Here is a 21922-nt window from a genome sequence, read left to right as displayed (position 1 = left end):
CAGTAAAGAATCTGCCTGCAGTGTGGAAAACCTGGGTTTGATCCCTGGGTTGGGAAGATCCCCTGGAGGAGGGCATGGAAACCCATTTCAGGATTCTTGCATGGAGAATCCCCATGGACAGAGGAGCCTGGCGGGCTACAGTCCACGGGGCCGCAAAGAGTCGGACACGACTAAGCAACGAAGCACAGCACAGCACAAAGACATCAAATCAACTGTATTCAGGAAGTTCAAAGAGCTACAGACACTGCTAACAGAATGAAAAAGTAAACGGCAGACCCGGAGAAATATTTTCATATCTTACATCCGGCAAAATAATTGAATGCAAAATATATAAACAACTGTAAAATTTGGTCATATGGAAACAAACAAAACAAACAAATTTATTTTATTTTATTTTATTTTTTGAGAGTGACAGAAATGGCAACTGCTGGCACTAACTAGCTAGGTAGAAGGAAAGGGAAACAAACAAATTTTAAAATGTGCAAAGATTTGACATTCTTCACCAAAGATGCTATAATGGATGGCAATTAACCACATGAAAAGATGCTCAACATCATTATACATTAAGGAAATTCAAATTAAAGCCACAAGAAAATATCACATTTATCAGAAAGACTAAAACAAAAGCCAAAGCGAAAAACCTGACAATACCAAAGGCTGATCAGGATGTAGAGCAACTGGAACTCTCATCCATTGCTGATGGTTTAACACAACTCTGAAAACACTCTGGCAGTTTCTTATAAAGTTAAGCATACACTTACCATATGACCCATCAAAACAATGTCTAGGTACTTAAAACTAGAGAGATAAAAACTTATGTTTATGCAAAAATCTGTATGTTTAGAGCAGCTGATTCACAAACACCAAAACCTGAAAATCACCTAAATATCCCTCATCAGATAAGTGGATGAACAAACTGTGGGGCATTCATAGAGTACTATTCAGCAGCAAAATAACATGAATGAGTCTCCACATTGTGCAGGATGAAATGATTCCATTAAAAGGCAAAATTACAAAGACATGGAACAGATCAGGAGTTACAGGGCATAGGGAAGATGTGACTGCAACAGGAAGCACAGGAATTTCAAGGTGATGAAACTTCTGTATTCTGACTGTGGAGGTGATTACATAAATCCACACCTGTATTAAAGCTCACAAAACTGTACCCAAAAGAAGTCAACCTTATGTGTGTAAACTTATGTATATAAATTTAAAAACTCAAGGAGAAAAAAGACTGCAGGGGTTCAAACTCCATCTCTACTTCTCTCTGCCTCATTGTTCTCGTCTTGAAAACAGAACCTAACTTTCTGTGTTAGTTACATGAGTTCCTGGCATACTTTAGCACTAAATTAGTTACTGATTGATCAATAAAATGTTTTGTTCAGACATGCTAAAAAGTTGGTACTTTTAAAAACCTACTTACAAGAAATCTCATTTTCAATGAAAAAAGCAAAGAATTAAAGACTATTGCACTTAAAACCCCTAATTTTTCATTACCTTTATTAAACATTCATCCGAAACCTATGAGGTGATCAGTACCAAATTATGGTCCTCAAGGTTTACACAATTCATGTGCTCAAGGAGCTACTGAAAGGCTTGTTCCCAGTGCTACGTGAATACTCACCATACTACTTAACATGAAGAGCAAACGTGCTCTAATTAAGATTTAATACTCAACCTTGTGTATCATTTCCCCTCTCCAGGGGAAGTTGCCAACTGGAAGCTTCTTTTCCCAAGTCAGGACAGGTCAGCATCCTTGGACTTGGCCCTGGCTGCGCTGCCGACATCCCATCCATCATCAGCTGGTCCCTCCCTCCTCAGAAACATCCTTAACATCCACCTTCCTCCCATTCCACAGATAAGGGGTTTGGAGCTTTTTAAGAGGCAGTAACTGCTATAAGTAACAGCGGCTCCCATCTTCCCAGTGTCTCCCTCTTTACCTGAAAAGCAGCCTCCTTTCCTTGGCCAAACATCCAAATCTACACTCGACTTCTCAGAGCAGAGGTGACTGGGACCCAGGGTGGCGGTGCTCTGGGGCGGCTCACCTCCCAGAGGAGCACCCGCCGCCACAGGGCCATGGGGACCCTCGAGAGAGGCCGTCAGGAAGGACCCTGATTGCCAAGCTTCATATCCACTTGCTGCCCCCCTCAGCCCAGAGCCTGGCGCCAGCCATAGTGATGACACCAAGCGGCAACACATGTCCTCATCACTACTAAAAATGCAACAAGAAAACTTCTTGCAGTCTTGGGAGTGTGCTGTTTCACACTCTACAAAACACTCGTAGAGTAGATATTCCCTCACCATTGCGGTGTACACAAGGATCCGGGTTAGAATAAAATGTAATCAAATGAACAATAAAGACAACCTTAAATCATTGAAAACATTTTCTATTTGTGTTCTATTTGACAACTATGCATTGAACATGTGTGCCAGGCACCCTTGTGGTTTACGAGGCTCTAACAATGAACAAAATACATCTTTCCCCATGCTACTCAATAACGAAAGGATGTTCAGGTCATGCATGGAATCTGCCGGTTGTACCTTCTCACCCTCATAGCTAACCTCAGAATGCACCCCAAGCCCAAAGTCTCATCTGACAATGATACCGAGCAATGCAAGTCTAAGTGACCAATACAGTGAGGCCAAATAACACTAAAACATTGGCGTCTGGAACAGAGAAAGGTTCACAAAAGGAGATGGGTGGCTCACGCCCTAAGAACCCCAAAGTCACTGAAAGCTTTCATCTCCGAGGTAGCCAGGCGCGCAACCTACTAGCCCTCAGGTTCCTTAAGCCACCCAAAAACAGGTCCCACGGACTGTGACCCAGGCAAACTGCCAGTGCCTTTAGGTCGCAGAGACAGGGGTAGTGGAGAGGCTCACCACTGTCTCGAGGCCTGGGCCGAGCCGAGTTGGTGGCCGCGGTGAGGGCTCTGAGCCCTACAGGACACAGCGCTAAGCCCACTCTGGGCCCCCAGCTCACCTGCTGGCCCACGGCCAGTCAGCTGGAGGGCCTCAGGGAGAAGGCCGGGATCCATCTCTTACCTCACTCTCCACCTCACCACCACCGCTCCACGGTTGTCTAATTTCCTTCACTAACCGTAGCTCCTTAACCACCGGCTGCTTGTAGGTAGGACACGCTGCTGTGCTTATTGGCAGAGCAGGACCCTACTCGGGGCTCCCTGACAGTTGGGTGCTGGTGGGCGGGGCCCAGTGGGGCACTCACCAATGGCAGAGCAGGACCCTACCCGCGGCTCCCTGACAGTTGGGTGCCAGCGGGCGGGGCCAGTGGGGCACTCACCAATGGCAGAGCAGGACCCTACCCGGGGCTCCCTGACAGTTGGGTGCTGGTGGGTGGGGCCCAGTGGGGCACTCACCAATGGCAGAGCAGGACCCTACCCGGGGCTCCCTGACAGTTGGGTGCCGGTGGGCGGGGCCCAGTGGGGCACTCACCAATGGCGGAGCAGGACCCTACCAGGGGCTCCCTGACAGTTGGGTGCCGGTGGGCGGGGCCGGTGGGGCACTCACCAATGGCGGAGCAGGACCCTACCAGGGGCTCCCTGACAGTTGGGTGCCGGTGGGCGGGGCCGGTGGGGCACTCACCAATGGCAGAGCAGGACTCGCTGCCTGGTAACAGGGCGCCAAGTAGTAACGGGCAGCAGTAACTGCTGTGCTAAGGGCTGAATTCACTGTGCTGTTCCAACAGAAGCAGCTGCAGACCATTCTCAATTCTCAAATGCAGGTGGCCAGGTGAGTACCACAAGACCCTACCGTCCTCCTCCTTAAAAGTACCTATCTGTAGTTTGTCATTAGCTTCTGCCCCAACGGGACACTCTGTGCAGGACCCTAGCTGGACAACCTACTTAGAGGCTCTTCCTTGGGGAGGCTGACTACAGGAAAAACAAGAATCATTTATTCAGTAAGTTTAGAGCTATGGAATGAGACAGAGGTAAACTGAGTCACCAAAATGATGACAGTGGTGACAGTAACATAAGGAATAACAATCTTCCCAACTTACAAAGGAATGTTCTCTGGGGAAACTATTTGCTGTGTTTCCAAATAACTTTTTGCTGTATTTCCAAATGAACTATTTGCTATATTTCCAAATGATTTCTGACGCTACTTCCTGTGTCTTTCACTGGTATATCCTTATAATAAGCCTCCCATCAACTGAGGTTAGACAAACAGGCCACTATTTCTTACAATCTGAAAGAACATAACTATCACACACATTACTTTCCAGTTACTTCAATGATAGGCCCTTACATCATTCTTTATGTGGAGTCTTCTTGCTGCTGCCGATGCTAAGTCTCTTCAGTCGTGTCCAACTCTGTGCGACCCTATGGACAGCAGCCGTCCAGGCTCCTCTGTCCACAGGATTCTCTAGGCAAAATAGAGTGGGTTGCGATTTCCTTCTCCAGGAGTCTTCTTAAGCTATGGATAATACAAAGTGTTAGTCACTCAGTTGTGCCTGATTCTTTGTGACCCCATGGATTGTAGTCTGCCAGGCTCCTCTGTCAATGGAATTCTCCAGGCAAGAATACTGGAGTAGGTAGCCATTCCCTTCTCCAAGGGGTCTTCCTGACCCAGGGACTGAACCCAGATCTCCTGCATTACAGGCAGATTCTTTACCATCTGAGTCACCAGGGAAGCCCCATGGATAACACAGGGACTGTACATAGTCCATGTATAAAATGCATGGTAGATTCCACTTATTGTTTGACTGAAAGGCAACACAACATAAATTACTTATGATGGAAACACATTACAGGGACTTCCTTGGTGCTCCATTGGCTAAGACTCCAGGCAGGGGGCCCAGGTTCAATCCCTGGTCAGGGAATTAGATCCACAGATCCAAACTAAGAGTTCACATGCCACAACTAAAGATCCCATATCCCATGCAACTAACACCTGGTGCAGCCAAACAAATTTTTGTTTTAAATTACAGTTTAGGGCTTCCCTGGTGGTCCAGTGGTTAAGAACCCGTGTTGCGATTCAGGGGGCTGGTTGGATCCCTGGTCTGGGAAAATCCCACATTTCATGGGGCAACAAAGCCCACATGCCACAACTACTGAGCCTGTGCAGTAGGCCCAACAACCGCACCTACTAAGCCCACGTGCCAAAACTACGGAAGCCCGCACACCCTAGAGCTTGTGCTCCAGAGCAAGAGTAGCCACTGCAATGAGAAGTCCAAGTACTGTGACTAGAAAGTAGCCCTGCTCGCCACAATCAGAAAGAACCGCGTGCAGCAACAAAGACCCAGCACAGCCAAGGTCATAAACCAATTAATTAAACTCATTATGTAAAAAATAATAATAAATACATGTTCAAAAAATTACAGTCCAAATTCCAAGAAAGCACAGTGAAACCACTCAACATTTTTAAACAGGAGACGAAGCCAGTGAGTCTCAGCTCACATAGAACTCTAATTAAAACTCCAGCTCTCCAGCTATCCCAAAAGTACTTAATTAGGAAATCTGAGTGGAGGGCGAGCACACATCCTGTAGAAAACTCCTCAGTTAATTCCAATGACCAGTCAGCACTGAGAATCCCAGTACTGAGGCAGAAGTAACTGAGGGCCTTGTTACTCAACGTGTAACCCAGGCACCAGCAGCAGCAGCAGCAGCATCTACAGTCTGTTAGAAAGGCAGGATCCCAGGCTCCACCCCGAGCCTATGAAATCAAGATCGGCAGTTTTACAAGATCTCCAAGGGATTTGTAGGCACATTAAAGTTTGAGAAGCACGATTTTAAAGTTTAACGCATTGCTATAGAAGTGTAAGAAACACCATACCATGTTTTCCAGTTGAATACCTCAAGAAGAAAGGAGAAACAGGAATAGATCAGCATAAAAAGATAAAATGTTTGTGATATTAGGCATTTCACATTACTAAGCATCTGATTAAGAGTAATATTCAAATACAAGTCTGCACATTTTAAAACTTGAACTACCACTCCTTATTCCAAATGAATTTAACTTACAAACCACACCTTCCACTGGCAAGAGTTATACCTCAACTGACTAACACAAACTCCCTCATGATCTCCAGATAACTTGTTATCTCCATGGAGCTAGTGTGCTGAGGGACACTCCTCATGAGGAAGTAGAGACACAAGGAGTGCGGTGACAAGGCAAAAAAGGATCTTTTACCTAGGTAGCCCCAAGCTGAGTGAGGGGCCGTCCAGATTTTTGTGAAGACCTCTGTGCTAGTTTCAGAGGACCCTCTGGAGATGGTGACATTTATTGCCAGCAAAAGGAACTCTCCACGTGTGTGCAAACGTTTTCTTCTGTGCCCCCTGTGCTTGGCCGGCTCTCAGAGAAAAAGCATTTAGCTTTCTTCCAGTACAGCGATTCCTTGATTAACGTATCTTCAGAAAACAACACTCCAGCACGATGCAGGCAGCCATACTGGACACAAACTCTGAATCGTAAGCAGCAGGCCTGGCACAAGCTACAGGCTCCTCAGTGATGCCACTGCGAATCTGCTCCTGTGCAGCAGAGGGACAAAACCTCCTTCCACCACAGCTTCTGCTTGTCCATGCCCTGAGAAGTATTAAACATGGCACTTGGCAAAATGACAAAATCAGAAAACTGTTTTCAGATTCTAGAGGTTTCCCTTTCAATCCCGCTAAACAAGGATGACCGTGACCCTCTTCAAGAAATGTACATTACACATGAGAAACTGACATTTATAGGCATTTTTCCCACAGTAAACTTGTAGAGCAGTTAGAGAATAAATAATTCCCATTCAAAAGATGCAAAAGGGAGGGACATCTAAGTTATTTGTCCAAGGTCACATTATAATAAAGCACAAAATAGCAGCAAGAACCTAGGTATCTTAAGGTAACCTCATGGTAACAAAATTAGCCTAGTGATAAGGAGAGAGAAACAAGATCAAGTCAGAATTTTTATCAGCCAGGAATCGGATTCAGCTGCTAATTATAAAGACCTAAGATGCTGGAAGGGATTGGGGGCAGGAGGAGAAGGGGACGACAAAGGATGAGATGGCTGGATGGCATCCCCAACTCGATGGACCTGAGTTTGGGTAAACTCCGTGAGTTGGTGATAGGCAGGGAGGCCTGGCGTGCTGCGATTCATGGGGCTGCAAAGAGTCGGACACGACTAAGTGACTGAACTGAACTGAAGATAACTATTGTTTCCCAGGTGGTGCTAGTGGCAAAGAATCCGCCTGTCAATGAAGGAGATGAAAGAGACATGGGTTCAATCCCTGGGTCAGGAAGATGCCCTAGAATAGGAAATGGCAACCCACTACAGTGTTCTTGCCTGGAGAATCCCATGGATGGAGGAGCCTGGCAAGCTCCAGCCTATGGGATGGCACAGAGTTGGACACAACCGAGCACACATGCACCCATGCAAGGCAACAGAGGTGGAAGTAAGACAGTTTTTTCTTAAATAAAGGAGAAGCAGGCAGTCAAAAGCTCATATGATGACTCTACCGACACTGGGAACTGACAATCCGTGTATTTTTCCGCTCCGCTGTTCTGTGTGCGGCTTCCATCCTCAAGGTGACCTCATGACTCAGGATGGCTGCTGAACCACACACACCCTTGTTCCTGGTAGGAGGGGGATAGAAGGGGGCATGGGCAAAAGGATATTCTGTACAGTTGAGTCCCCTTTAGAGAATTTGCCTAGAAACCCCACTCAACAACTTCCACTTGAGCCTCATTAGCAGGCTGGGTAAAGCAGTCTCATAGGTGGGTACTCTGCCCCAGTCAGTCACACAGGGTCCCACTGACTAGGGAAGGGGGATGAATACTGAGGAGGCCACTAGGAATCTGCACAGAATCCTACTCCATGCTTTCTGGCTGTGTGACCTGGACTAGATTATTTACCTCTCGAGGTAAACAGCCCCTTCAGTTTCTCATCTGCCAAAATGAAGGGAGTCATCACACCTATCTCATAGGACTGGTATGAGGACTAAGGGAAAAAATACACATAAGACAATTAGAATACCACCTGGAAGCCAGCACACGATAAATATTAACTCATTGTTTGGTTATCCTAGTCCAGAGCTTTTCCAAATTCCTCTCATAATCTAACTTCTTCTCTATTTCCAAAACTGGAAAGGAATTCATATTAGTGCTTGGCACCTGTGGATACGCTAGTGTGAAGGAGTTTTAATCATAGGCCACCTCAAGCTGGATATGCATTCCATGTCTTTCTTTTGTAATTATGAAAGTGTGTTCCAGACAGCAGGACGTTATCAGATTTTCTGGACAGAACTAGGGTGGAGGAATCGAGCTCACGTTCCCTAAAAGGAAAGGTCTAAACACAGTCCCAGTGGAGATTTTGGAGAGCCCAAAGAAACTAAAAAAGAATGATATCGCCTGTGCAGAATTCTACACAACTTATGGAGATATTCTACCCCTGAGGAGGTGAAACATAACTCTTACTCGAAGTGTGGCCTGCACAGTGACTTCCTCTAGTTCCTGTGTTATGAAAGGAGGGAGGAGTAACCCTGGGGTAGAGAAACCTGACCAATACTGCCTCAGTTAGGTGATCAAGGTCAATATCAATAGTAGTAAGTGATGTTAATATTATACCCTTAAGTGTGGAGAAAAGGGGACCCACTTGCACTATCTGTAGGAATGTAGACTGATACAGCCATTATAGAGAACAGTATGGAGGTTCCTTAAGAAAAACTAAAAATAGAATTCCCATATGACCCAACAATCCCATTACTGGGCATATACCCCGAGGAAACCATAAATGAAAAAGGCACACATACCCCCAGTGTTCACTGCAGGACTATTTACAACAGCCAGAACATGGAAGCAACCTAGGTGTCCACAGACAGATGAATAGATAAAGAAAATGTGGTACAAATATAACATGGAATATTACACAACCATAAAAAGGAATGAAATTGGGTCATTTGTAGTGATGTAGATGGACTTAAGAGTCTGTCATATAGAGTGAAGTGAGAAAAAGAAAAAAAAATATCACATACTAACGTGTATATATATGGTATCTAGCAAAATGGCATAGATGAACCTATTTGCAGGGCGGGGATGGAGATGCAGAAATAAAGGACAGACAGGTGAACACAGTGAGAGGAGGGGAGGGTGGGATGAGTGGGAGAGTAGTACTGAGCCTCTATACACTACCACGTGTAAACAGACAGCCCGTGGGGAGCTGCTGCATGGTCAGGGAGCACAGCCTGGCAATCCGGGATCACCTAGAGGGTGGGATGGGGGTGGTGGTGGAAGGGGGCCCACGAGGGACAGCATATATGTATACACATAGCTGATTCACTCTGTGGTATATTAGAAGCTATCACAACATTGTAAAGCAATTATACTAAAAAAAAGAGAGAAAAACTATACCCTTAATATGTGGTTAATATGGTACTTCATGGGCTTCCCAGGTGGCTCAGTGGTAAAAAATCCGCCTGCCAATGCAGGAGATGCAAGAGACTCGGGTTTGATCCCTGGTCCAGGAAGATCCCCTGGAGTAGAAAATGGTTAACTCCAGTATTCTTGCCTGGAAAATTCTACAGACAGAGGAGCCTGGTGGGCTATAGTCCATGGGGATACAGAGTTGGACACGACTGAGCGCGTGCACGCGCGTGCACACACACACACACACACACACACACAGTACTTTACCTCTCAAACACCCCAAACTCCAGTCTAAACATTAGAACCTCAGATCCCCAAAGAGTGACATTCTACAAAGTATCTGACCAGTACTCCTTAACATGGTCAAGGCCATCAAGAACAAGGAAAATCTGAAACACTGTTACAGCCAAGAGCAGCCTGAGGAGACATCACAATTATATGTAATAGGACCATGCAAAGCAAGAATAAATTAGGAAAAATTAAGGAGATGTTAATAAAGGGGAAATATGGGTGTGGGAGACGGGAACCTTCTGTACTAGCTTCACAATTTTCCTGTAAATCTAAAACTATTTCCTGTAAATCTAAAACTATTTCCTGTAAATCTAAAACTATTCTTAAAAAAAAGTTCACTTAAAAAAAGAAAACAGCCACTCCGACAGGGTCGGCTGCTCTCACGTCTCGAGGGTGTACTATCTGTTGCCCATTTAATAAAGTTCTGCTTGCAAAGAAAAGAAAAAACAATGCTTTATTGCCTGTTCACTCCTCCCCAGCCACACATCCATCCCCACCCAAAGGCAAGCCTAGAGCCCCTAAAGGTGAGACATACAGAGGCTGAGGGGCAGGAACTGACGTTCAACCTCCATACAAATGAGAGGCCCGGGCCTCCTTCCTTCCCTCCCATCACCCTGCTCTGCATTATGAAGCTACTAGATATATATTTCCATCTTGTACTTAACGCTAACATTTGCATCGTACCTATGTTCAGTATTATAAATTCCCCTAGGATGTACACAAAGAATTATACATTTCCCCAGAACACAGCTCACATGTTCTACTGATAAAGCAGAGTACCATCCCTTGACCAGTGAAGTGCCCATCTTGAGAGACACAACGTAAGCCAGCATGACAGCCCTTCTCCAGGTAAGGCATGCCTTAAGCCTGGCACCTTTGGCTTCTCCTTCATCAACGAATAACTTCACAAGGAACCTGGAGAAACACCCCTAGATCTGATCCTGCACACTGGCACGCTTCCGTAAACCAAGTCAGAAGTTCTTTTCCTGCTCATGTCCTAGAATCCCAAAATGCAAAGTTGGAAACCTCATCCTTTCAATTAATAAGGCAAAAACTCAAGCCCAGAAAGATGCTGTAAGTTGCTGGAGGCTAAAGATGCTTACTCCTTGGAAGGAAAGTTATGACCAACATAGCATATTAAAAAGCAGAGACATTACTTTGTCAACAAAGGTCCTTCTAGTCAAGGCTATGGTTTTTCCAGTGGTCATGTATGGATGTGAAAGTTGGACTGTGAATAAAGCTGAGCACTGAAAAGTTGATGCTTTTGAACTGTGGTGTTGGAGAAGACTCTTGAGAGTCCCTTGGATTGCAAGGAGATCCAACCAGTCCATCCTGAAGGAGATCAGTCCTGGGTGTTCACTGGAAGCACTGATGCTGAAGCTGAAACTCCAATACTTTGGCCACCTCATGCAAAGAGTTGACTCACTGGAAAAGACCCTGATGCTTGGAGGGATTGGGGGCAGGAGGAGAAGGGGGCGACAGAGGATGAGATGGCTGGATGGCATCACCGACTCCATGGGCATGAGTTTGAGTAAACTCCAGGAGTTTGTGATGGACAGGGAGGCCTGACGTGCTGCGATTCATGGGGTTGCAGAGTCAGACACGACTGAGCGACTGAACTGAACTGAACTGAAAGCTAATTAAGAGAGATCTGTGTACAGAGGATTAGACTCTAAGTACCACTGAATGTAGGGCTTCCCAGGTGGCACTAGTGGTAAAGAACCCGTCTGTCAATGCAGGAGATGTGAGAGCTGTGGGATCGATCCCTGGGTCGGGAAGATCCCCTGGAGGAGGACATGGCAACCCACTCCAGTATCCTTGTCTGGAGAATCCCACGGACAGAGGAACCTGGTGGACTACAGTCTATGGGGTCGCAAAAAGTCAGACACGACTGAAGCAACTTAGCACACACACACCATTGAGTGTAGAGGTGAAAGGTTCTGAGAGAAGGCAGAGTTGCCCCCGGAATGTCACGTGCCAGTGAAGCTATAGAAGCCTTGGATGAACAGTGGCAAAGATTAAAAAAAAAGAATGAAGGCATGCACCCTGGTTAAAAATAGGATGTGGAGTCATCGACTTCCCTTTGATTTGCTGAAATCACTTTGAACACAATGATTATGTCACAAGAAAGAGCTTTTCTTTTGTGATGAAGAAGAAAAGGTATTAATAAAAATCATGACAAGCCACATTAAAATAGCTTGTATGGTGCAAGGAATGTCAAGTGAAGAACTAGGCTCTGTCTTTGATGGTCTTGTAAGATTGATATATTTCAAAAAGATACATGAATTCCAAAGCAAAGCAAATACATTTGATTAGAAATGGTGAAGATGCAGTTTTACCTCCTTTTTCTTTGCCAACCTGAAACTGCGTAACTATTCCCAAATGAAGAAAAAATTCAGACTCAATGAAGTGTTAGATGTTTTAGCAATAACAAAATTATACATAAACACTAACAACATTATAGGCAGTATTTATTATGTGCCTAGCTGTGTTCTAAAGGTATTACATGTACTAATTCACTCAATCCTCAAACCCTATGCAATAGGTTTTATTAATACTCCCATTTTACAGGTAAAGAATGGACGCACACAGAGAGGTTAGGTAACCTGTCCAAGGTCACACAGTAAGAGGTTGAGTCAAGAAATAAACTAAGATAGTCTGGTTCTCTTATGCTAACCTCCATTTTATAGTTACCATGAACTACTTGATCTTCTTACTTATTTCTTTAAAGTATATTAGGCTTACCTTCCCTAATTCCATGACATGTTCTTTAAAAGCAGGGAAACTATTTTATATATTTCTTTGTATTCCCTGTATTTTCTACACATTTTGCTTACATTTTGTTGACAGGATGACTAGTAGATCTTCTTAAAGACCTTGGTGAGTAGAGAATTTTTAAACAGCATGTCCATGTATCCATGGTGTCTGTGAGATTTATAATAACTTTCTCAAAATAAATTAGATAACTTTGGAAATCTAATAACAAAAACTGTAAGCTATGGCCCAGAAGAATTAATGTAGTTTTCAAAACGATACAACTTATTAGGCAGAGCCACACACTCTGGGCCATATGACCTGACATGTTGTATGAATCAAATAAATAATGGTTCGTGACTTGAAACACCCAATAGAGTAACTGAGCTGCAGCTATATATCTAGCTGTGTTCTTTTTAGATTAAGTTTTTTTTTTTTAACACTTCTGAGTCTCAATTTACTCGTCTTTAAAATAGGGATATCAAAAATGTACCCTCTTCCTTCTCAGGTTGTTGTGACCATCAAGTTCCATGAGGCTGTGGAAGTCCCTACTAAGAAAAGCACCAGGTAAATGTAAAAAGTATTTCTAAAATATAACAAGCAACATGCAGGTATAAACATGTGGAGCATTCAAAGCAACTGACTTTCACTAGTAGCCAGCAGGACAGCTTGGAAAAACACAGATTTTCAGGTCAAAAAGACCTGGATTCAAGTCCCCATCCTGCCACTTACAGCTTGAGGGATCTTGGGCAAGTCACTTAAATATTTTTTATGTATTTCTGAGCCTCAATCTTTTCAATTGAATAAAATGGAGAAAATAACACCTCCCTCACAGGAGACAACATGTAAGAAGCAGTTCATAAGGAACACAACAAAGAGAACACAACGAAATTTAATTGTGACCTCATATTAAAAATATCAGTTATTCTACTCAGAACACATGGGAGAAATTATATCTGTCCTTCCAGAGTTTACCGTAATCACATCAAACACAGAGTAAATTTATTTAATATTTATTAAACCCTATCAAATGCCAGCAGTAAAGAATCCTCCTGCAAAACAGGAGACGCGTAAGACATGGGTTCAATCCCAAGGTCAGGAAGATCCCCCGGAGGAGGAAACGGCAATCTGCTCCAGTATTCCTGCCTGGGAAATCCTATGGACACAGGAGCCTGGCCAGCTAGAGTCCACAGGGTCACAAAGAGTCAGACACAGCTGAGCACACAAAATTAAATGCCTACCACTCCTCGGAATTTTGTACTCCCTGCCCTTTGGAACGACTTCGCTTTCACTTTTCACTTTCATGCGTTGGAGGAGGAAATGGCAACCCTCTCCAGTATTCTTGCCTGGAGAATCCCAGGGACAGGGGAGCCTGGTGGGCTGTCGTCTCTGAGGTCGCACAGAGTCAGACATGACTGAAGTGACTTAGCAGCAGCAGTCCTTTGGAGAAACAATATAAAAATGCTGTCAGGTCACTCAGAGTTCTCAGAGCCATTTGAGATTCTGACGAAAGCTATGGCATCTCTCCCCAAACAAAGCTACAAAACTTTTAGTAGACACAACAGAAGATACAGAATATCTTCATGACCTTGGAGTAGAGAAAGCATTCTTAACAAAGGACGACAGCGAGGAGAGGAGGGACACTTAACTATAAAGAAAAAGATTCATAAATCTACCTACATTAAAATTATGAATTTCTACATCAGAAGAAACCATGAACAAAAATTTTTTACATAAACTAGAGTAGAAGCACAATTTGCAACACATGCAACCAATGGAAGCTGAGATTCCTGTGCAAGTAAAAAACTCCAACAAATCAATAAAAAAAATAAGCAAAAATGTGACATATGAATGCAAAGAAAAGAAACTACAGCTGCATGTAACAATATGGATAAATCTTACAAACTTAACATGGAATGAAGAAAGCATGACACTAAAGAATATATACAGGATGACTTCACTCATGTGAAGTTGTCAAATAACTAAATAAATCATCCTTAGTAAGGTAAAACTAAATAATATTGAATAGGGATGCACATATATATGCATATGCTCTATGCATGCATACACGTGTAGGTAAAACTGCAGAAAAGAGGGAAAAAAGTGGTTCCCTCAAGGGGAAGGAAGACTTCATGACTAGGAGAGACCAAAGTTTGCTTCAGGAAATGATAATACTTGGGCACAGGTTACGAGAGTCTTACTTTATGATTTACAGGTTTTATATGTTCTCCTGAATATACATTGCAAAGTAAAAAAAAAAAAAAAAGCACTTCCACAACCACACCTTGTATTTAGCAGGGAGAGAAGGAACTCACAGACTCCCTCAAGTCCATACACCCTAAGTTTATGGTGTCAAGCTTTGTGAGATCAAAGAAAAAATGAAGAAATCCTTAGATTGTGAGGTGGTGGAGGAAGGAGAGAGGGGATGAGGACAGGAAAGATGCAAGAGCAGGATGAAGAAACGGGAGATCCCCCCCTGGCTGCCCAGTGGTTAAGACTCTACCTTCCAATGCAGGGTGTATGGGTTAGACCCAAACCCAAAACATCAAACAAAAGCAATATTTTAACAAATTCAATGATGACTTTAAAAATGGTTCACGTTAAGGGGGCGGCGGGGTGGGGAAGGGAGGGTAGAAACATGAAGCCTCTAGGTCAGTTCCTACTCTCTCCCTTGGAGAGAGAACACCCGGCACAAACATAACTAACAAATGCCCAAGCTTGGTAAGGAATGCAACGGAGTCTGAAAAACACACGGGAAACTAATGAGAAAGAGGAGCACAGCTTGCAAAGAAATGTAAACTATTAAATAATGTGTCTCCAAAGAAAGAAGCCTGCTAAAATAGCCAGTTTAACCCTCTGCCCACTCCACAATATCTGTTCCTCACCCATGAACCCATACAGGGAATATAAAATGTTAGAAACTGTAAACACCAATTTCTGAGTGAAAAAGAACACCATGTCACCTCACAGCAACAGATTATCACGGAACCTGGGAAAGCTCCTGGTAACCCTGGGAAATTAAAGAACTGGCAAAAACAAGTTACAATATGCCATTCCCACCAGCCTTGGAATAAACACATATACTGCAACTACATGATAAACATGTATCTGGATCATATCTAGTATGACTTCCGTACGGCTCTTCAACAGAACATATGTGAAGCTTTTTGCTGAATATAAGAGGAGTCCAAGGAATGTTTAAATCAGTGGAAAACAGAGGAATATCTCTGTAAAGTTTTTCATTGTATTCTCCCATGAATTATTTACTCGTATCTAGCAATCACCCAATATTTCATTAGATCTGGGTTTATACTAAACAAAACTATCAAGACGTTATCTTCAAAATGGTTGGTGTTTGTGTGGTTAGTCAAATGCCTTATTTTGCTGGAAAGAATAATGGGCAAAAGGAATGATTTTTTTAATTACAAAAAGCATTTAATACTTCTAATAATCATTAATAACATGCAATAGTTTACATCGTGCAAAACATACTTTTCTAATTTTTCTCATATCAATTCATTGTTTATTTACTGCTTACAGTTTCTAGTCCTCAAATCTTATTGACATTAATAATCCCCATTATGTATCAAATATTTAGATGGTAACACTCATTGCTAGAAAGAAGTCCAGAGCAAATAATCTAGATTTCCTCAAAAAAACTTCCAAAAGGAAAAATGGAATTTGACATTTGGACAACATGAGAAGACTCATCTTCCAAAAGGAATGATTTTTAAGGGTTCAAGATCCTACCAAGAGCATCAAATCAACTATTTCTTCATGTTCCACTCAAACTCTTTCCTTTCATCCCATTTTCTAGCCTCCATTTGTTCCCCAGAAACTCAGGATCTTCTTTCAATTCTCCAACTTTCCTTGAGGTTAAGGGAGCCATATAGAAAAGTTTCTCCATGGTTTACCAGAATGCTCAGTGTATTCCACTGAGGCCTTAATGAGTGTGCACATTGGAATCTTTCTCACGCCTCTATCTCCCTTTTATTGTCATCTCTTCCCTCTTGTGTTCTTCCCTCTTGTTTTCAGATAACTGGCTTATCCAGTTGGAACCAAAGACCAAAGAATTTCCTCTCTTATGTTTAAGTGAAAAGCTCCCCCGTAAAGTGAAGGGGTATGGGAGTACACTCACTCTTCCACTTCTGCGCCAAACTATTGATCCGTGCCGCCTTTGTGCACCCAAAAACAAGATCACAAAAGTAGTCATATGCCCAGAAATGATTCTCGGTTCAAATGCATCACCTTTTGTAATGCTATATTCTGGGCGGGAGGAGGTGGGGCGAGGCGGGGGGTGGTGTCACCAAGTAACTCTAAAGCAAATCCTGTAGAAACTAGGTGCACTTGGGCGATTGGGGGTTGGGAGGGCAGGCCCAGGTCCGAAGTTCAAGAGTCACCAAAACCCAAACCCGACTGGACTGTTAGCACGTGCTTAGACTCGGTTGCGACAGCTTGGCAAACCTATCGGGAGGGGGCATTCTTCACCGGCCTCTGACTCATCCAGAGATAAGGCAGCCACAAGTTCCAAGCCAGCAGCTCCTGGATTTAGTCTGCACGGAAAATGTGTAGTTTCGGCTCCAGGGCCCCTAACAGGTAGAGCTAAGCGTGAATTTCCTGGGGCTCGGCCCCAGAGTGAGGATGGGAACGGAAGGAAAGCCACTCTCCCTCCGGCTCGCCTCCGAGAGTTGTAGGTGCCGATCCCCTCCGGGCGGGCGAGGGAGCCGCCGGGGTCTGGAGCAGGGCGCCCCCGTCCCTCCCCTCGCGCCGCCCGAGCCCCTCACCTGCGGCCGGGTGGCCGGAGAGCACGCGGCCCCGGGCGCGGCGCGGGCCCCCGAGCTCGCGGCGCTCGCGCAGCTCGTCGTCCTCGTCCTCCCGCCGCCGGCCCTCAGCCATGGACGAGCCGCGCGGGCCCGCGCGCCGGCCGCCAGCCCCGGGCGCCCCACGCCCGCAGCCTCGGGCCTGGGAGGCAGCCCCGGCGAGCGGCGGCGTCGGAAGCGGCTGCCTCTTCGGCTCCACCTGCAGCCCACGGGGGAGCGGCCGGGCCGCGGGCCGAGCCGGCTTCCCCGCCTCCTCGCGCGCCCCGGCGGCCTCCTCCTCCGGCTCTCCCGCTCCCTTCCCCGCCCCGCGGAGCTGGAGCCGGGATCGGGCGGGGTCTGGCGGGGCCTCGCCTCCTCGGGGAGGGGTTACCGGCCGCCGAGCCGCCCCGCCGCCGCCCACGCCGCGCCACCAAAACAGACGGGTACAAAATAAACATATGGGATAGGAAAGGGGGAAAGAGGAGGTGGCCTGGCTTCTTCCTGCCCTTTCACAATATTCCGCTGTCAACAGGAAACCCATTTGCTGGACACTTAAACAAAAGGAGGAGGAGGAACCTGCCCAGAGTTGAGTTGGAGAGATGGCCCAGCTGGAGCATGTGAACTTGGGAACGAACTTGGTTGGGAGTTTGGTGGCGCCTCTGCGTTGCACCAGTTTTTTCCTTTCCCTCTCTTCTCTCCCTTTTAAATCCAACCTCTGGGCAAAACAGAGAGGATTTTTAACGCTGTGAAGCCAGTCTGCTGCTGCTGCTGCTGCTAAGTCGCTTCAGTCGTGTCCGACTCTCTGCGACCCCATAGACGGCAGCCCACCAGGCTCCCCTGTCCCTGGGATTCTCCAGGCAAGAACACTGGAGTGGGTTGCCATTGCCTTCTCCGGTGAAGCCAGTCTATATGATACTATATGGTGGATACATGTCATTACATATTTGTCCAATCCCGCAGAATGTACAACAGGGAGAACCTTAACGTAAACCACAGACTTTAAGTGATTATGATTATGATGCGTCAATGTGAACGCTGAAGAATTGATTCTTTTGAACTGTGGTGTTGGAGAAGACTCTTGAGAGTCCCTTGGGCTGCGAGGAGATCAAAACAGTCGATCCTAAAGGAAGTCAATCCTGAATATTCATTAGAAGGATTGATGCTGAAGTTGCAGCTCCAATAATTTGGCCACCTGATGCGAAGAACCGGATCAGGTTCGTCATTAGAACTCATTAGAAAAGACCCTGATGCTGGGAAAGATTGAAGGCAGGAGGACAAGGGGAGGACAGAGGATGAGATGGTCGGATGGCATCACCGACTCAATGGACATGAGTCTGAGCAAGCTCTGGGTGAAGGTGAAGGTGAAGGACCAGGAAGCCTGGCGTGCTGCAGTCCATGGGGTCACAGAGTCTGACAGGACTCAGGGACTGAACAACAATGTAAATTCCTCAGTTGTAACAAATGTACCACTCTGTGGAGACTGTTGATAATGGAGGCTGTGCGTGTGAAGGGGCAGAGAGATATGGAAAATCTCAATCTTCAGCTCAGTTTTGCTGTGAACCAGAAACTGCTCCAAAATATATAAAGGCTAATAAGCAATTTTTTTTCGATGGACTCTCCCGGTATTCTAGGTAACTTAGGGTTAGGAAGTGGCCACCATCTTTAGAAGAAGATGTATTTAAGAGCCTGGTACCTGATTATTTGCAGAGAGGCAATGTGGTGAAGTGACAGAGCAGTGACTCTAGAGTCAGAAACTGTCATTTGAAGCACTTCAATAAAGCTGAAAAGAAGGGGGTAAGAAAGTTAATTATGTGTATCCATACAGAACACATCTGAGAGTCATGCTTGCACATACACACTCTGGCACACAAAGAGGCAGATTCTGAAATCTCAGGAAAAGATACCCAAGCAGCAGAGACACTGTCTGGACATGACTCCGTGGGACACTCCCCAGTAGAATGAACAGACCTTTATCTTCAACCTCTTGCTCTATTTTTGAAAGCTTGTGAGGTCTCCTAATGTTCAGCGTGGGAGAAAAAGATGGAGAAAGGGGTCACTCAAAATAGAATTGCCGGCTATACCGCAGCACTCTTTGCCTTTTCAATAGTGATTGTTGCTTCCAGAAAAAAAATCTTTCTGCTTTCAGGCAGGTTAGAACCACAGTCAATTATCTGGAATTGAGGTCAAATTCACAAGTGAAATTTTATTACTGCATTAGCAGTTAAATAAGCTTCCCAGGTGGCTCAGTGGTAAAGAATCCATCTGCCAATGCAGGAGACCTAAGAGACACAGGTTGGATCCCTGGGTTGGGAAGATCCCCTGGAGGAGGAAATGGCAACTCACTCCAGTATTTTGCCTGAAAAACTCCGTGATCAGAGGAGCTTGGCAGGCTACAGTCCATGGGGTTGCAAAGAGTTGAACACAACTTAGCAACTGAACACGTGTTAAATGAGCAGACATCTGGACAACTTGAAGTTAAACTAGAAGAAAAAGAAAAGATTCTAGACCTTGAGGGTTGTTTTCAGTGTTTAGAGTCACTTTAAATGAAAATATATTTGTCACTTACCTTAGAGAATAGAGAGTCATTTGAAAGCCCCTACCTTGACTACAGTAAATGATCTGCCTGCACTGCAGGAGACCCGGGTTCAGCCCCTGGGTCGGGAAGATCCCCTGGAGAAGGACATGGCAACCCACTCCAGTATTCTTGCCTGGAGAATCCCGTGGACAGAGGAGCCTGGTGGGCTGCAGTCCATAGGGTCACAAAGAGTCGGACACGACTGAGTGACTAACACTGGTGATGACCTTGACAACAGGACAACTTCTCAACTTGTTGGGGTCTTCACAATTCAGAGTTTTACTCTGAAAAGAGCTGAAAGTGTTCTGAACGTCCCATTCGATCAGAGCTTTAGGAACCTATGCCCTTCTTTCCAGGTTTAGGTTCAAGCACATTTTCCACTCAGCAAACATTTATGTAATCATTGTATGACAAACATCGCACCAAGTGCTGTGGGGAAATTCAAAAGAAGGAAAGAAATATTTACTCTGGGGCTCTATGGTTCATATAGGTTTTCTCATCTTCAATGAACAAAACATAGTTCCTGTCCTCCAGTGATAGGAGGACAGATCCAGTTTACACAAAACAAGCCAATATTTGGTAAATTATATCATAAAGGCATAACCTTAGACTAGAGTACCAAGATAATTCAATAGAGAAAGAATTCTTTGCCACTGAAAGAATATGAACCCCTACTTTATACCATATAAAAAATTAACTCAAAATGGATCCTAGATCTAAATGTAAGAGCTAGAATTATAAAGCTCTTCAAAGAAAACTTAAGAGTAAATTAAATTTTAAAAATTTAATCCTTAAAGAGGATTAAACTATTGTGACATTGTGTTAAGCAATGGTTTTTTAGAGTGTTGCTTATACCAAAATATACAAGAAACAACTGAAAAAATAAATTGGACCCTACCAAAATAAAAAACTTTTCTGCTTCAGAGGTTATCATCAAGAAAGTAAAAGACAACTCTCAGAATGTGAGAAAATATTTGTGAATCACATATTTGGTAAGGGACTTATATTCTGAATATATAAAGAAGTTAAAAAATAAGATACAAGTAGCCCAATTTTTAAAAGGACATTCTCCAAAGAAGAGATACAAATGATGTATATGAAAATGAAAAAAAAATTCAACCTTATTAAGTCATTAGGGACAAGTAAATTAAAACCTCAACGAGATAAGATAAAAAGTCTAGACAATAGAAGATGTTAAAGGATATGGAGAAATTTCAACCCTCACACATGTCTGGTGGAACGTAAATTGGCAGAGCCACTTTAGGAAACAGTCTGGCAGTCCTCAAAAAGTTAAACATAGAGTAACCATATAACATAGCAATTCTACTCATAGGTATATACTCAGGAGAAATGAAAACATATACATTGAAAAACTTGTATCTGAATGCCCACAGTGGCATTATTTATAATAGGCAACATCACTGTGAACAAAGCTAGTGGAGGTGACGGAATTCCAGTTGAGCTATTTCAAATCCTAAAAGATGATGCTGTGAAAGTGCTGCACTCAGTATGCTAACACTTTTGGAAAACTCAGCAGTGGCCACAGGACTGGAAAAGGTCACTTTTCATTCCAATCCCAAAGAATGCTCAAACTACCACACAATTGCACTCACCTCACACACTAGTAAAGTAATGCTCAAAATTCTCCAGGCCAGGCTTCAACAATACGTGAACCGTGAACTTCCAGATGTTCAAGCTGGTTTTAGAAAAGGCAGAGGACCAGAGATCAAATTGCCAATCTCCGCTGGATCATCAAAAAAGCGAGAGAGTTCCAGAATAATTTCTACTTCTGCTTTATTGACTATGCAAAAGCCTTTGACTTTGTGGATTATAACAAACTGTGGAAAATTCTGAAAGAGATGGGAATAACAGACCACCTGACCTGCCTCTTGAGAAATCTGTATGCAGATCAGGAAGCAACAGTCAGAACTGGACATGAAACAACAGACTGGTTCCAAATCGGGAAAGGAGTACATCAAGGCTGTATATTGTCACCCTGCTTGTTTAACTTATATACAGAGTACATCATACAAAATGCTGGGCTGGATGAAGCACAAGCTGGAATCAAAATTGCCAGGAGAAATATCCATAACTTCAGATACACAGATGACACCACCCTTAAGGCAGAAAGCGACGAAGAACTA

At 44.3% G+C, this 21922-nt stretch overlaps 1 protein-coding gene across 4 annotated transcripts in view; it reads right to left on the bottom strand.

Moving 5' to 3' along the window:
- Nucleotides 1-17527, bottom strand: part of SH3D19 (SH3 domain containing 19) — a 196786-nt gene extending 179259 nt beyond the window's left edge. For 2 of the 4 annotated variants that reach the window (XM_043484637.1, XM_043484644.1), the window contains exon 1: nucleotides 17189-17525. In XM_043484637.1, the coding sequence (XP_043340572.1) occupies nucleotides 17189-17300 (112 nt within the window). In that variant the 5' untranslated portion in view covers nucleotides 17301-17525. Of the gene's footprint in view, nucleotides 1-17188 lie in introns of all 4 variants that reach the window. The other 2 variants (XM_043484650.1, XM_043484667.1) reach the window with 2 other exon arrangements.
- Nucleotides 17528-21922: the final 4395 nt, after the last annotated feature.

This window comes from Cervus canadensis, chromosome 1, assembly GCF_019320065.1.
Source record: "Cervus canadensis isolate Bull #8, Minnesota chromosome 1, ASM1932006v1, whole genome shotgun sequence".
Taxonomy (NCBI): Eukaryota; Metazoa; Chordata; class Mammalia; order Artiodactyla; family Cervidae; genus Cervus; species Cervus canadensis.
Note: the sequence above shows the minus strand (reverse complement) of the source record. Positions and strands in the feature narration are given on the sequence as shown.